This window comes from Watersipora subatra, chromosome 1 (assembly GCF_963576615.1).
Source record: "Watersipora subatra chromosome 1, tzWatSuba1.1, whole genome shotgun sequence".
In the NCBI taxonomy this organism is placed as follows: Eukaryota; Metazoa; Bryozoa; class Gymnolaemata; order Cheilostomatida; family Watersiporidae; genus Watersipora; species Watersipora subatra.
The window spans coordinates 66,604,363-66,620,608 of record NC_088708.1 but is presented as its reverse complement, the minus strand read 5'-3'; the positions used below and the strand labels follow the sequence as shown (position 1 = coordinate 66,620,608).

Below are 16,246 nucleotides of genomic sequence, written 5' to 3'. Positions count from 1 at the left end.
GACTATCGATCCTGTCTCATGTTATTCTAACATTGAATATAGTACTAAAGTTTTTCGTTTGACTTTATCTTAACTAACAAATTTCTTTTTATGTACATTGTTTGCTAAATTCACAATTAATTTAAATTATTTGAAATACACTTGTGAAAGGATGGGTCCTCCTCCCCGCTGTAATATGCCATATGTGGCGTGTGTGTACAATATTTATCTTTCTTGCCTGATTTGCTCTGCTATAGCAAGCATTCAGTTGATAACAGCATATTTAGACATTCTGTTTCAGTTTCCTAACATTATAATAGTTGTAGCTGGTACATAAACAGAAGAACACGTGTTTAGTTTCATACTCTGTATTTCATGACCATCATAGTGGTGAAGTATTGGAAGAATGATTGATTTGAATATGATTGATTACTTTCCTAACTTTACTTCAGTAATTAATTTATACCAAAATTTTCCATGAAAACTAAACTTTAGCGACTGTTATGACTATTTATGACCGAGTTGAGCTATTGCTGACATTTTGAAGATCGACAGTTCTGTCGAAGCTGAGCCTGACGCTCAAACAGAACCAACCTTTTAATTAGATTGGAATCCTAATTAATCAAAGTCATCGAAAAAAATGTTTGAGCATTTCATGTAAGAGTCTTGTAGTTGGTTAAACCTTATGTGGATAAGCATAGCGTGTCTATCTGCGTGGTTGGTTATGTAAGACCTTGAACACGGCTAGCACACTATATGGTGGTTAGGAGGTCTACTCATATCTCATAAGTTTGAGTGATTACAGCTAATAAGACTCCTTGCATGGCACTTATAGGCTAATTGGTAACTTCATTGATGTCTAGTCTGCTCGGTTGATGAGTCTATAGGTATGGCTGCTTACATGTTTTCAGCTCTTCCATCCACCGGCATAGCATGAGGGAAAAGCATCGGATGTCAATGAGGGAGGCTCGTGATGAAGCCCAAATTAGGATTACTATAAATACTGACAATGAGGACAGCTCTGTGCCGTCTTCTCCCAATGATCTTCCAATAGGACAGGGTGACAAGGTAGTTTTGCTCAGGTTATTTTAAGCTATACCGGAGTTGTCTGTTCATGACCGATGACAAAAGCAACCTCAAACCTAATTATTTAATCTCGTTTGACTATTTTAATCGATAAATTTATTTTCATCACTCTGAAAACGTGTTCATTGCCATATTTAAATGTATATTGTCCTCATATCGCGATTGTCAAATTTGGATTTTCTAAAATAGAGCTTGATATTCAGTATATTCAAACTAAGTTGCTATGCCCCCTTTTTAACTGGTCGTCTCGCGCTCTAAGAAGCCTTGTTGTAAAGTACAGATTTCATAAATTAATGTTAATTTAACACATTAGTACCCCATGACTCTGCTATTATTCTGCACATTTCACCAAATTAGGTGCAATCAAAATTTAGAGCTGGCAAATTAACCATTTTATAAATTCCTGTTTGTTGAAGTAACATTGGTTAAGATTTTTAATAAATGCACGCATCGTCCAATCAGCTTAATTTAAGGAAAAATTATAAAAATGTCCACTCTGTACAAGTTTCATTGTTTATCAGTCCTTCTTTTGAGTCATGGTGACGTGAGTAAACAACTTCTTTCCATGCTAGTTGGAAATAGTACATCTTATGGAGTCCTTGCGATCTCATCTAGTGTACTAGAGCGTATTAGTATGTTGAGGGGGCAACTATTTCTGTTCGCAGTTGTCTCACCATAACTTGTATAAGTGTTAGTAAGCATCTCAGTGGTGAATACCCCTTAATAGGTTGGCTCTCGTATCGATGACTTACACAATGCAATCGAAATTATGTCTTTTTTGAAAGCTTCTCCAACGGTAGCTGATCAACTGTCAGTCACATGTTTGCTCTCGATATACAGTTGAACAATCTCATGGTTCTAATTATCTATTTTATTCAGCCATGAATGTCATGGGTTTCAAATTATATACAGTGCCATGCGCCTAACCCCATTACAAACATCTTGAATTGAAATTTTATTCAAATATCTTTTTATAGAATGTTGTAATAACAAATTTTAATAATTTGCGCAAACCTATTCTTTCAGCTACAATTTTTACATTCCTTTGATGAAACACTTTGACTACACTTGACATATTTTTCATTGTCAAACTTAGCACCAAACGATAAAATACATTTTAATCAATTTTAAAGCTGAATACAGAAGTTTGTAGGTTGCAATGAAATAATTACGTAATTCCTTTTACTGGAACTTTGTGTTTATTCCTTTGAAATACTGAATCAACATTCATCGTTAATTTACTTGTCACCTCATCAAGGAACTTAGAAAATTCTAACACATTTGAAAGCTGAATAGAGAAATTAGCATTTCGTGAAGAGGCACTTATAAAACTAGACATAAATGATTTATTATTTGTGATCAGAAGTTTTAATGTATAGATCAAAACTTTCCATTTATTGAAACTTTTGAAACAGATTCATTTGAAAGGTTAAACTCTATATATGCTCCTCCTTTCTGGTGAAAAAGTCACACATCAGCATAGTCAAACCTCAACTAACAATCTTTTTAATATATAATTTGAAACTTGGCCAAATACTTGATTCTATACCCTAAGTAATTTCCAATATACTACACTTGAAATTTCTCTAAACTTTACTCATACTTTTAAGTGAATTAGTTATGGAAATTCTACTAAAACCTTTGGAAGGCACCGTTGTTCTATACTGGTTGTCATGTGGCTCTATTAACAAATAAACATATTTCCCTGCAGTAAAATAAGTGTAGCCATCTAGCATGGCATATATAATATGTAAGTATCTTCTGCAAGGTATACGCAACCTGTATAAAGCAAGCAAAGCTTATTCATGAGTGTTTTACCTTTACCCAAAGCCAATTGAAACGGAATTTTTGTAAAATTAAAAATCTAGGCTCAATTGTAATCATTGAGCTCAGATCTAGATGTCATTGTTTTTGATAAGAGTTGTTCAAAAGAAACTGATGTAAGTCAGCGTTTAGTTAAAAAAAATAAATTTTGCTGATAGCAGAAACTGTACTATGAAGGGCAAACAACTCTACAAATTAGTTGTTTGAAAATTCTATCTTTGGAGATTTAGTCTCTCAAAACTGTCTTTTAACCTGCCTCATCCTAGGTTTATGAGAATCAGTAAACTTTAAAAAAGTATCCCATCACAGTTGCCTTTGAAGGGCAAACTTCCTCGCTTTCAAAACCATTCGTTTCTCACAATTGCTCTTGCTTGTCTTTTAATCTTGTGAACTGTTTGTTAGTTCTTTGTACTTGTACAGGGTTAGAGCTCAGGTGTTCCCAATATGCCATATATGGCTACCAACTAGTACAGTGTACCCTCAGAATACGATTCTGATCTGTTCCAGGGTTGGCATCGTATGGTGAAAAAATCATATGTAGAGGTATAGAAACCATAGTAATTATATAATGCAAACATTCCCTGCTAAAAATCGTCAAAATTTTATATAAGTACGGTACATATTGAAAATTAGTGAAAAAATGATATGTTGGCCTTAGTAACTATAGTTACCTACAGTAGCTTTATTGTGGTTAGTGATTATGATCTGCGATAACATGTAACATTAGAATGTATCATGTTGAGAAAGTACATAAATATTACGGTTTTACACACGAGAATCGTGGAATTGAGAGAACACGGTCATCGTGTCACTTTTAGGCGTTGTGAAAATGTTTTTGATGAACACCATTTTAGGATTTTTGTTATTTTGACGTATGTAATAAGCACACCGACTGCCAAATTTTAATTTCGGCGAAAATTTTGTTGAATTTGTATGGTGGAATAAAATTCGTATGGTGAGGGAAAAATTATCATGGTCTACTTCGTAAGGTGAAAAAATCATATATCAGGGTAATCGTATCCTAAGGGTGCACTGCACTTAGTTAACAAAAGCCACACTAGATAGATTTGAACCGTATAACAAAATTTTTACCCCTGACTTTGTTATCACTTTTGTTAGCAGGTTGAAGCGCCTGCCATGCCAGTGACTAATATTGATGACCTTGAGGTAGTTATCTCTGATGACAATGTTACCACGATACACATCAACCAGCCTCCATCTAAGGAAAACGCAGAAACGGCCATCTCTGACCTTGCTGTGAAGCCAAATTTGATCGCAACCATCTCGGTGACTGACGAAGGAGAGGTGTCGCCGACACCGCCTAGGCGGGAACCTCCTGAAGGAGCTGCACAAGTGGAGCCACACATGAATGGCGAGACAGGTAGCGGCGGTGAGCATGGCAGAAATGGCAATACAGTTAGTATGAAGGTTGGCATACTGAAGCATTCCACTGACACTCCAGTTCACGGTGGTGACACAGCAGAAGGCAACTCCAAATATAAACAAAGCCATGGTGCCAATTCAAATCATCCAGCTCATCACGCACACGATCCACCTGTCCGACGCTTCACATCTTATGGTCAGCCAATTGAAGGTGACAAAAAAGCGAAAGGTTGTTGCGTCATTTCATGATGTAGATGTAGCTTTTATGAATCACTACTTGGCAGCGAGAAAGTCTTTGTGCATACAAACTTATGTTCACGCATGGTTGTTTACTCTCACTCGTACATTTCATGATGCAATTACTATTAAAATATTTTGCGCTTGTGAGAGTCTCGCATGCAGTGTAATTATATCAACTTTTAATATTGGTTGCAATCATTCCGTAAAGCTCAATCAGTAGTGCAAGAGTTGATCGGAGAGACCGTACTTTTATCATACCTTACGAGCTGTCTACACACGAGCATAAATAGTTTAGCATTCTATCATAACATATATTTATATTTGGGAATGAGGTCTGTCATTGGTCATCCTCGTCTCAACATATTGTCATTTTAATGCATTTCCTTTTTGTTGAATTCTATATTTTTCACAATAATCTATTTTACAGTTATTAAATGTTTACAAGACTTAAATATTGGTGAACCATGTGTATTTAATAAAAAGGACATGTTAATATTATTAGAAATGTTAGCTGTGCCATGGGCATGCCTCATTTTATTTTCATTGAATACAATATAGCAATAAACCATTAAGCATTTATACAAAACATTTTCCGATTACATGATTTATGTTAATGTATAGAATTGATGTATAACAACAAACCTCCATAAGAACGAATTTTGACACGTGTTCATTGATACAATATAAAAACATTACACTAGTCATTTAACTGTACAACAAAAGGTATGAGACTAGAAACCTTGACCGCGCAACAACATCCGCGGCTCTGCATCAGGCACGTATAGACTAAATTGAGAAAATAAATATAACCTAAATATACTAAGCATTGAATGATTGACTCGCTGTGTCTGTGAATTGTGGAAGTAGAGCTCTCGATAAAGCTTGAGCAGGGGAAAAAAGATATGTAAATGTGATTGATAGAATTGGTGTCGCTAGGGCACAGATAGTTCAGTGTTCTGGGCACCCTTTTTAATAGATGAGTAGCAAATATAACAAACTCTCACTGGCTTAGATGATCTTTGTTGTGGCAGCTCAATCTCATGCTTGCTGCATCTGAAACAGACATGCGCACAAATCTAGTCGGTGCAGGCAAATAAACAATCTGGTGTAAACCATCAGAAGAATGGCTAATGAGAGGAATAGGTGAAGGCCATTCAGGAAGTGCCTTTGACCAATATTAGTTTTGATAAGTATTTGAATACATAGGATGCTCATCGAACAACTCCTTCAATGATAAACATTTATGTTGCATTTCACATGCAGTCTGAACAAGCCTGTAAAATGAGTGATTAGTTATAGTTACTCGTTTCCACATGCCCCCTCAAGATTTAGGTCTCTCAGTTATCATAGGCCAAGCAATAGCATACAGCTTTTGAGTCCAAATTATCAAATGGCAAATTATAATCACTTGTCTACCTACTTACCTGCCACAGAACAGCTGGCCACAGTGTCTGCAATGATGTCTTCGGTTGGTTGTGGTGAACCTATTGTCACACTGAGTGCAGGAGTCATGTAGTTCATCCTTGACCCAGTGATCAGCTGGGCCATTCAATTCACTCATAGACCAAGACAAAAGTCGTCCTTTTGCATCCCCGACAAAGACACTTCGGTGATCTCTACAGCAAGTTTCATATTGTTTTTTAAACATCCCCATGACAGCTTACGAAAGAGGGAATCTGAAACCAGTTGGTGGCTTGATGAAAGGCCTTCCCACTGAACTCTAGATCACAGACAAACAGGCCTTTTGTACATAACAAATAACGAGCAGTCTCAAATGAACTTTTACAGCCAGGCGCATATTGGAGAGCCAGAGTTTAATATCAATGATATTAGCTCTAGAATTATTATGTATGACTTCTCGACTGTCATTGATAAAACACAATACTAATATCTATGAGCTGTCACTATGAAAATTTAAAAAATTTATGTTAACTTCATGAGATACCATGACATGCAACAAAGAGAGTACTGGCAAGACAACCTTTAGGTAGCACAAACATCTTACACACTTAAATAAAATAATTACACAAGCAAAAAAGTATTTAATATTTGGAGAGTGAATACCGACGATTATTTTGGATTGAAAACAAGTTTGGTCTGAGGAACCCCTTGATACAACAATTACCCAGCATACATTGTGAGTGGCGCAGAAGAAGCAAACTATAACGGAATGAACACGACTGCCGGCCATCAATGGTTAGACTTGTACGAATGTCAAAAGAATCTGTCATTTACTTAGTTTTCATTTAGAACTTGAAAGAAACAGCTTGACACTTTGAGGAATTAGTGAAAAATAATAAGTTGGGAAGAGTCTGTTACAACCGTGTTAGCATCCGCTGTAGATCCTACATGAAATCACCATTCTGTTTTCTTGGTCTTGTTTATTTACTTCTGTTTCAACATCCTATTACATAGCTCAAGTCGATAAATATTTCTATTTTTTGAGATGTGTATCCTGAGTGAAAGGTTCGATAAGGAATACACAAACACAGAACTGTTTGTGATACATAATACAGTACTACCAACTTCAAGCTGAAAATCGCATACTTATGGTACTATTTTATAAAAGATTCTGTTGTTTGTGAACTATTCTTTAGACCCGCAGAAATATGATAACAATCGAAGTCATAGAAAAAACTCAAAGCTATAATATATGAAAGAATCAAGCTAACACCATTACCAAGCCATAAACATTGTGCGAAGCAAAATTATATTTGAAGTTGTCTAAATGTTAAAAGTAAAACAACTCCAAATTTATAGTAACTTCGCGCAGCTCTCATTAGTCACAGCTTTGTCAGCATACAAAACTATGACTTATAGACTCATGAACAAACTCCCATAGGGTAGTGTATAAAAAAGGAGACAGAAGTGAAATAGCGTTAAAAGCAAATGGTACAAACCTAGAGCAGGTGATGGCATGCACAGCGGCAGGCTCCTTGTTATCCTTCCTTTCATAAGCCGTGTGCATGGTTAGCTTGCTTTTAAATATCAACTGGCGACTCCAGTGACGACCAGCTTTTGAGTGCCTCTCAGCTGGCACAGGAGGCTTCGCACTGTCAACACTGTGTGACTGGACAGAGAGCCTACAGAATAACAAAATGTTGACTCCAATGCTGATGCAACAACATCGGTGTAAAAAAAGTACAGGTCAGAAATACATGTAGACTGCGACCAAGTGATAACAGGATGTGCAGAGAGTTGAACCGAGTCTAATCAGTTCTTTAACTGATAAATGGCTGATGCTATCCAATAAACTCGCGCAGTTCATGGGTAAGAGAAACTTAATTGACTAATATGCGAAGATAACACCTGAATTCGTGAAGATGCTTACCAATTATAAAACCTTGCAAAATGTATATCAAATAAATAACAGTATGTTTTAATAAGAAAAGGGTGGGTCTTTAAAATCTTACTGAGTGTGTGTCCATTTACCTATTCAAATACTATTGACCTAACTTGCTGAAACCCTGACTGTATTCACTTACTCTTTAGTGTCCTGTCATTGTAAGAAGCTTACAAGCTACATGAAAAAAGAAGGAATCTACCAAAAGATATAAGCTAGATAAGGTACAGGACAACTCTCAAAATCCTACACCATATCAGCCTACCTCTCATCAGCCTACAACTCATCAACTTACACCTCAGGCCACACCTCATCAGCTCACCCCTCATCAGCCCACGCCTCTTCATCCCTCAGGTTTTCAGCTAACACAACCAGAAAGGAACCTTTCCAACCAGAGAGGAATTCCTCCCTAGGGGGAAATTTTGAATATACAAGGGGGGAACAGAGAGGTGTCGGATTTGATAAATTTTTTAATTTATGTCCTGCAGTGCCGTGTGAGTTTGGGTTTCATCATTTAACATTTTGGTTTTATCTAGAACACTAGTTGCTAATAATGAGCTACTAGTCAGAACCCAGATATATGTGAACACATCCATCCAGACTTTTATTGGATAGTACGTTAAGCTAGTCATAAACCACCCACTGCCATGTATGCGTGCTGCATAAAAATTAATATTATTTTGTTATGTGTTTAGAAATGTACAATAAAATGGGAGTATAATTTGTATCAGTTGTTTTTAGTCATGTGAGTTAAAAGTGCGAGGGGAGGGGAATCAAATTTATGAAAAGGCAAAAGGAGGAGAATTGAATGAAAAAGGTTGGAAACCCCTGAGCTAACACCTCTTCAGCCCACACCTCGTCCATCTGCACTTAATCAGCCTCTTCATCAGACAACACCTCACCGGTCGATGACTCATCAGCCCACAACAGCCTCAGCCCACACCTCATCAGCCCACGCTACATCAGCCCCCACCTCATCAGCCCACGCCTCATCAGCCCACACCTCATCAGCTCACACTTCATCAGCCCACACCTCATCAGCTCACAGCCTCAGCCCACACCTCATCAGCTCACATCAGCCTCAGCCCACACCTCATCAGCTCACGCCTCATCAGCCCACATCTCATCAGCCCACATCAGCCTCAGCCCAAACCTCATCAGCCCACACCTCATAATCCGGTGCCATACCATTCCTCTCTCAATCAACATTGATGTTACTTTTTAGAGAACACCTCCATGTAGGTAACAGTATACCACATCACCCTTGAAACAAACACCTCCATGTAGGTAACAGTATACCACATCACCCTTGAAACAAACACCTCCATGTAGGTAACAGTATACCACATCACCCTTGAAACAAACACCTCCATGTAGGTAACAGTATACCACATCACCCTTGAAACAAACACCTCCATGTAGGTAACAGTATACCACATCACCCTTGAAACAAACACCTCCATGTAGGTAACAGTATACCACATCACCCTTGAAACAAACCTTGCAGTAGGAACAGGTCGAGCAGAGCCTAGTTCAGCAGAAGGCGAACGACCGTTTAGAGATTCACTGGTGATATCTACATAATCGTCGGAGAGAGCTCCTCTCAAGGTTGTCTTTTCTTGTTGAGTATTCAGGTCTGATTGGTCAAAAGATTTAGATTGACCGATAAGCTTGTCAGAAACGGCAAGTCGATGAAGCTGATTACTAGATGACCTGCTATGTTTAATCATTTCTAATGAGTACATCCTAACCACTCCATCACTGCTGCCAGTTAGAATAAGATTATTTGTATCCCACTCGTTGGCTTGAGTCATGTGCAGGCAGTTTATCTGCAGGGGACTGGAACCGTTGCCAGCAGTATCTAGACTAGCCAGAGGCTCTCCGTTCACTGTCCAAAGATAAAGCCAGCTACTTGCACACGATGCAATGACACCTGTCAAGTCATTAATGGTGACAGCTGCTACGGATGCCTTATGTTGAGGCAGTTGTGTCACATAAAGCAACCTCGAAAGGTCCCAGATGATGCAAGTTTTATCACATGAGCCAGAGACTAATATGTTAAAAGCTGAAGACACGGCTAGACACAGGACTGGTGCTGTGTGACCATATAAAGGTCGCCGTAGGGTCACTGTGCTACGACCTCGACCTTCTGAAAGCTTCCAGATGTTTACCACCTGTAAGAGAAGGGAAAGTAAAAATATAGTGTATCACAAAAATGAAAAGAATTTGCACTGATAATATTTTAGGGTTCGTCATGAAAGTCTAACTTTCCTATTTAGAAAACTCACTGTAACATATTCTCAAATGTCTTTATATTACAAGCCTTTCAGTGACCTTTTAAACCCCAATAACATATTTTAAGGTTCCATTCATTAAGACGGTAATACAGAGAGGCCGGCCAAAAATAATTTATCGAGTAATCTTCATTCTGATAGAATTCTAGCATGTTTTACATACTGTGCTGCAGCCTGCAGTCACAATTGTCCTCGAATCTGGAGAACAAGCGCACAGGATCTCGCTGCTTTCCAAATTCTCAAAGACAGCTTGTGCTTTCTCGGAGTCATAATTACAGATGCGTAGACTGTGATCAGAGAATCCCCAAGCTAAATATCGACTGTATGATGGTGGGAGAAGTATCTTGTTTTGCTCGACAGCTAGCACAACTTGTTTTTCTGTTTGTATGATTTGACCGACTGTGTCCTGCAGCTCTGTAACAAAAGGTTAGATAATCGATCAACAGAGTATTCTATCTGTTAACAAGAATTGAACTACGTTCAGTAGTAAGGTGAATAGAACCAATCCTTATCCATAAATCTTGACTGTGGACCATAATGTCATTTCTGCTCTGTGAATACAATAAAGATTAAAAAAATAAGCAATTAAAAATATTTTCTTAGCGAAGGCAAAGCGATTATCTACACTCTACAGCAACGATTGAAATTTCTTCTTTCTCGTAAAAACACAAACTGGTCATAAACTCGAACACGAACTGATCCTATGTGTATAAACTTACTGTAAAACCTGTATTTGAATGTCATGGCGCTATACTTTTTAATCCTTCCCCTTTAGTGGCGCTTTATTAGAGGTGACGTTCAAATAAAGGGTGGCGCCATTATTTTTCAACTAGCCCGTCAGAAGTTTGAAAAGATAAATTTAACCCATTTACAGACAAAGCAAATGTCGCCTACATTTTGTACTCTCCTTTGGGCGAGCGACATTCAACCTTGTTTAATGCAATAAATCTTCTATAACTTACCTCCAACTTATTGTAGATCGCTAAATAAATATGCATTAGGAAGCTGAGTAATATCTTTACCAGTTGATATCTATTGCTTGCAATTAACTTACAATGATCTTGTGGCTTGCGTTGCAATTTGTTGGAGCTTTCAATTTTTAATTTTATTCTAACTTTGAAGGCATATTTTTATTTATAACTATGTTTAACAATGTTGCATAAGCTCATTGCACTCATTGACATGTTTATAGCCAAAGTTGGTGTTATGTTTCTGCACAGAAGCAATTAAATAGAGTATTAAATTAGAGAAATGGTTTATTGCACACTCCAGAGACAACTGATTTGATAACAGAAAACCCAAGTATTTATATGTTTGGTCATAGAAAAGCTTTGTAAAAAGCTACAAGCATTATTAATAGCTATAATGAGACAGTACTATATAATATTAGCTTGTATAAAGCTTTAGCTAAAAAGCATAATGTTTGTTGGCAAAGTACCAGTAATACTTGGCACTTGCATGACACCTCCTCACTAAGCTAAAGGTTCTTTCTGGTTCTCTTAGACCTTCGGGGTTTGTCTCTGCTATTACTCATCTCCATCAGGTAGACGAGGGTTGCGTGGTCTTCTTCTAGACGGAGGTTGCTCTGTTACAGTTGTAGTCTGTAGAGTTGAGCTGTTGTCCAATAGTGTGAATAGTGCATACTGTATCAACATCATCCTCATCTTCTCTTGCATCAAACTCTTTATCAGGTCCAACTGGCAGTCTTGAGAGGACATCTGCATTTTGATGATGCTGGGTAGATCTGTATTCTATGGTGTAGTCATACTGATTTAGTACCAGTGCCCATCTTGCTAGTCTGTTGGCTGCTAGAGCTGGAACTCCTTTGGTAGGTCCTAGAAGTGTGAGAAGAGGTCTGTGGTCAGTTACCAAGATAAACCGTCGACCATACAGGTACTGGTGATACTTCTTTAGAGCAAATATGATTGAGAGAGCTTCTTTTTGTATTTGTCCATATTTCCTCTGTGTGCTGGTCAGTGTTTTTGAAACATTGGCTATTGGTCTCTCACTTCCATCAGGATAACGATGAAATAGTACAGCTCCCAGTCCAGTTTCTGAAGCATCACATGAGATTCCAATGTCAAGATCTGGGTTGAAGTGTGCTAAGACACTATCAGTTGATAGCATATCTTTCAGTTTGTTGAAGCTCTTTTCTTGTTCAGTGCCCCACTTCCAGGTCTCTCCTTTGCGTGTCAGTTTGTGCAATGGTCCTGTGAGTTGTGACAGATTGGGTATGAACTTGCTGTAGAATTGTGTAGCTCCTAAGAAAGATCTTAGCTGAGTTAAGTCTGTTGGGACTGGCATCTGTTGTACTGCATCTGCCTTCTTTCCTTTAGTGATTCCCTTTGAAGTGAGTTTGTGTCCCAGATACTCTACTGTAGGTTGAGCAAAACAGCACTTGTCTTTTCTACATCTGAGCCCTCTTTCTTCTAATCTTTGAAGAAGTCGACGTAAGTTTTGTAGATGGCTCTCTGCATTGGCTCCACTCACTAGTATATCATCTAGGTATACTGCTACTCCTGGGAGGTCTTGTGTCAGTTGCTCCATGATTTCTTGAAAATACCCTGGTGCTGAGCTTATGCCAAAGGGCAACCTCTTCTGTAGTAGTACTCCTCGGTGTGTTGATAGTGCTAGTCGTCGTTGACTTTCTGGTGCCAACAATATTTGATTGTAGGCATCTGCTAAATCAATCTTTGTGTAGCAATAGCCTCCACCTAGTTTTCTGATTAGATCTTCTGGTAGTGGGATAGGTTTCCTATGTGTTTCTAGCTGATTATTGATAGTCTTGGAGTAGTCTCCACATACTCTGATCTTCCCTGCAGCTTGACCTGTTGTAGATTTGCGTACAGGTACAACTGGTGTTCCATACTGGTTGAATTGAGTTGGTTCCCATATGCCTTTAGCTACACCTGCTTCGTATGCTTGGTTGAGCTCTTATGTCAAGGCAATAGGAACTGGTCTGGGTCGGCAGAAGACTGGCTTTGTTGAAGGTTTGAAGTTTATCTCTAGTTCAAAGTTCTTGAGACATCCTAGCTCGTCTTTGAATATTTCTGGAAATTCTTTGCACATCTCCTTACACTTGATTTGTAACCTCCCATCTGGCTGGTTCTCTGTGATTGTTGATACAAGGTTCTGTTGTAGCTTGTCATCAATAGAGATGCCTAGTTGCTGTATAGCAGTTCTTCCTAGTAGGTTGAGATCTTGTACAGCACTAATCACAAATGGTAGTCTGACTTCTTTCTGTGCATCCAATTGGGCAGTTAGCTCACATCTGCCAAGCGTCTCTATGAGATGTCCTGAGGCTGATTTGTAGTTAACTGTAGTAGGTTTTAGGTTTGGCTTTCCTAGCTTCTCCCATATTGATTTACAGATGAAGTTGTCACATGCTCCAGTGTCCAGTTCAAGTGTGAAGTTGTCTCCCTCCAGTTTGATGTTTTCAGCAAGTTTCACCATCTTGGTTGATGTGCATTCTATCATCTTTACTGGTTTTTCTGTTGCAGATGATTTCTTTTTCTTGCATGCTCTTTCTATGTGACCTTGTTTAGAACAAAAGTTGCAGGTGGCTGCTTTGAATCTGCAGTCATCCGCTGTATGGTTAGTTCGGTCACATCTGTAGCATAGCTTTCCTTCCTTCTGCTTGTCAGGTGTAGAGTTGTTTTTCTGGATTGGTTTGTATCTTGATTTCTGTTGAGCAACCTTGTTGACTTTAGACGAGTTTCCATAAACTGTCTCTTTGGCAACTTTAGCTGCTTCTTCTGTTTCCTGTGCTACCTGTATAGCTTTGTTGAAGTTGAGTTCATTGTCCTTGACCTTGAAGAGAGATTTGAGAACTGCTTCATTGTTTACAGAGCAGATAAATCTTGTTCTGAGAGCCTCATCTAATGGATCTGTAATGTCTATGAAGGCACATGTAGTTGCATCTTGACGAATTCTGGCAGCTAACTCTTGAATAGTTTCTCCAGGTTTCCTCTGCATGTCACTCCAATACTTGTAACGCTCTCTAACAATGAAGCGCTTAGGGTCATACTGGTCTTTGAGAAATTCCAGTATTTCATCCATGTTGAGGTCGTTGATCTGCTTGGGTGTTGAAAGCTGAGCTGCCATATTACTAAGCTGCTTGTAGAGTGTAGGCTGTTGGTTGGTGAGAAAAGTGCCAGCAATCTTGTCTTGATGAATAGAATTTGCTGCAATGAATGTGCTGAATCTGTCTATGTAATCTGTTAGTAGCTCTGCTGTTGGGTCAAAACCTGGGAAGGCTGGAACAGCGGTTGCAGCTGTTTCTTGTTTCCGTTGTAGGTTTTGTAGTAGTAGCTCCATCAGTTTCTTATTCTCCTCCATTCTTTCATCTTGCTGACGTCTGTATTCCTCTTGTTGCTGCTTGAACTCCTCATGCTGCTGTGGTCTATGCTCTTCTTGCTGCTTTCTCTGCTCCTCTTGCTGCTGTCTCTGGTCCTCCTGCTGCTTCTGCATTAGCTTGATCAGGTCTGCTACTTCTGCCATTGTAGTGGTGCAATTTTTTTGAACAGTTACTCTTGTAATAAACTAGAACTCTTTGTATCGATTTTATCAATGATAAAATCTGAACAAAACTCTTTGTAATTGTTCAAAAGAGAAATCCTTGTCGCCAATTAGCTTCTGTTATGTTTCTGCACAGAAGCAATTAAATAGAGTATTAAATTAGAGAAATGGTTTATTGCACACTCCAGAGACAACTGATTTGATAACAGAAAACCCAAGTATTTATATGTTTGGTCATAGAAAAGCTTTGTAAAAAGCTACAAGCATTATTAATAGCTATAATGAGACAGTACTATATAATATTAGCTTGTATAAAGCTTTAGCTAAAAAGCATAATGTTTGTTGGCAAAGTACCAGTAATACTTGGCACTTGCATGACAGTTGGCTTTTTATGTGTATTAGATGAGGAGTTATGAGCGTCGATCCATTGTGAGCCAAGTTTAGATAACCGCAATGATGCTATCAAATAATATGCTATAAATCTGCAAATTTATGATATATGTATATAATGATAATCTATCAAATGCTACAAATGTATATTCAAGAACAAATGACAAACAAACCATACTAATAATACGTGCAAAAAAAAGAAAAACCACATCTAATCTTGCACATGCATTCTAAGCAAAAGTTTTAGCCTTTAATTAGTAGTACATATTCCATCATAAATGTTAAACGGTTTTTCATATACGTCAAAGTATCAAGACCGTTAAACAAGCAGAGTCATTATCTTGGTTAAATACGGATAGCGACTCTGCAATATGCGCAACATCACTAAAGCTTGCTCTTCCAGTTCTTATTAGTAAGTTTAGCAATACAGATACATGTACTACATGCAGCATACTCAAATTAGCCAATGGCAACTACACTACCTGCCATTGTTCATAAGCTGTTTTTTAACACCCGTGCAACGCCGGGCATTCGGCTAGTGGGTTTAGAAAGGTTAAATAATGTCAAAGTGACGCTCAACTTGAGGTGGCGTTCGATTAAAAGATGTCGCGCTATTTTTTCAATCCTTCTCCTATAGTGGCATTCAAACAAAGGTGGCACACAAAAAGAAATGGTAATCAAATACAAATGGCGCTCAAATAAAGGTGGCACTCAAATGGATGTGGCATTTAAATAGAGGTTTTACGATCTAAACACAAATTGGTCCTCCATGTATACACTTAAAGACACCAACTGGTCCTCCATGTATACACTTATAGACACCAACTGGTCCTCCATGTATACACTTATAGACACCAACTGGTTCCAATTGAACCTGACTTGCTGTCAGAGAGTTACATCACCTTTGAGGGGAGACATGCAAGGATTGAGGCACTCCGGGTTAGTGAAAAAGAATGTGTCAGGGTTAACAGCGTAAGAACTTGTTGAGGGAGTGGTGGCAGATGGCCCGGAGGCTGACAGATCCGTTCGCTTGACCTTTTTCTGAGGGTGTGGCTTGTTAAAGAGCTGTAAAGGGAGGTGTGAAAGGTTGATCGACCGACAGTTGGTGGTTTTAGTGCTTTGGTACTCGCAACACCTACTAGCTATTCATAAATTATCCTCAGCATTCCAAACTCCTACTTGGTACTCA

The 16,246-nt window shown here is 38.4% G+C and overlaps 2 protein-coding genes across 5 annotated transcripts in view; one reads left to right on the top strand and one right to left on the bottom strand.

Annotated features, from left to right (window-relative positions):
- LOC137408068 (protein phosphatase 1 regulatory subunit 16A-like) overlaps nt 1-5,102 on the top strand; it is a 32,239-nt gene extending 27,137 nt beyond the window's left edge. For 3 of the 4 annotated variants that reach the window (XM_068094477.1, XM_068094471.1, XM_068094460.1), the window contains 2 exons: nt 891-1,047; nt 4,009-5,102. In XM_068094477.1, coding sequence (XP_067950578.1) covers nt 891-1,047; nt 4,009-4,521 — 670 coding nt within the window. In that variant the 3' untranslated portion in view covers nt 4,522-5,102. The remainder of the gene's footprint in view (nt 1-890; nt 1,048-4,008) is intronic. The other variant, XM_068094468.1, reaches the window with a different exon arrangement.
- A 125-nt stretch (nt 5,103-5,227) lies between these two features.
- LOC137390617 (WD repeat and FYVE domain-containing protein 3-like) overlaps nt 5,228-16,246 on the bottom strand; it is a 63,956-nt gene continuing 52,937 nt past the window's right edge. Inside the window, 6 exon segments of the mRNA XM_068076945.1 lie at nt 5,228-5,565; nt 5,937-6,128; nt 7,413-7,595; nt 9,356-10,029; nt 10,313-10,563; nt 15,960-16,122. Coding sequence (XP_067933046.1) covers nt 5,445-5,565; nt 5,937-6,128; nt 7,413-7,595; nt 9,356-10,029; nt 10,313-10,563; nt 15,960-16,122 — 1,584 coding nt within the window. The 3' untranslated portion in view covers nt 5,228-5,444.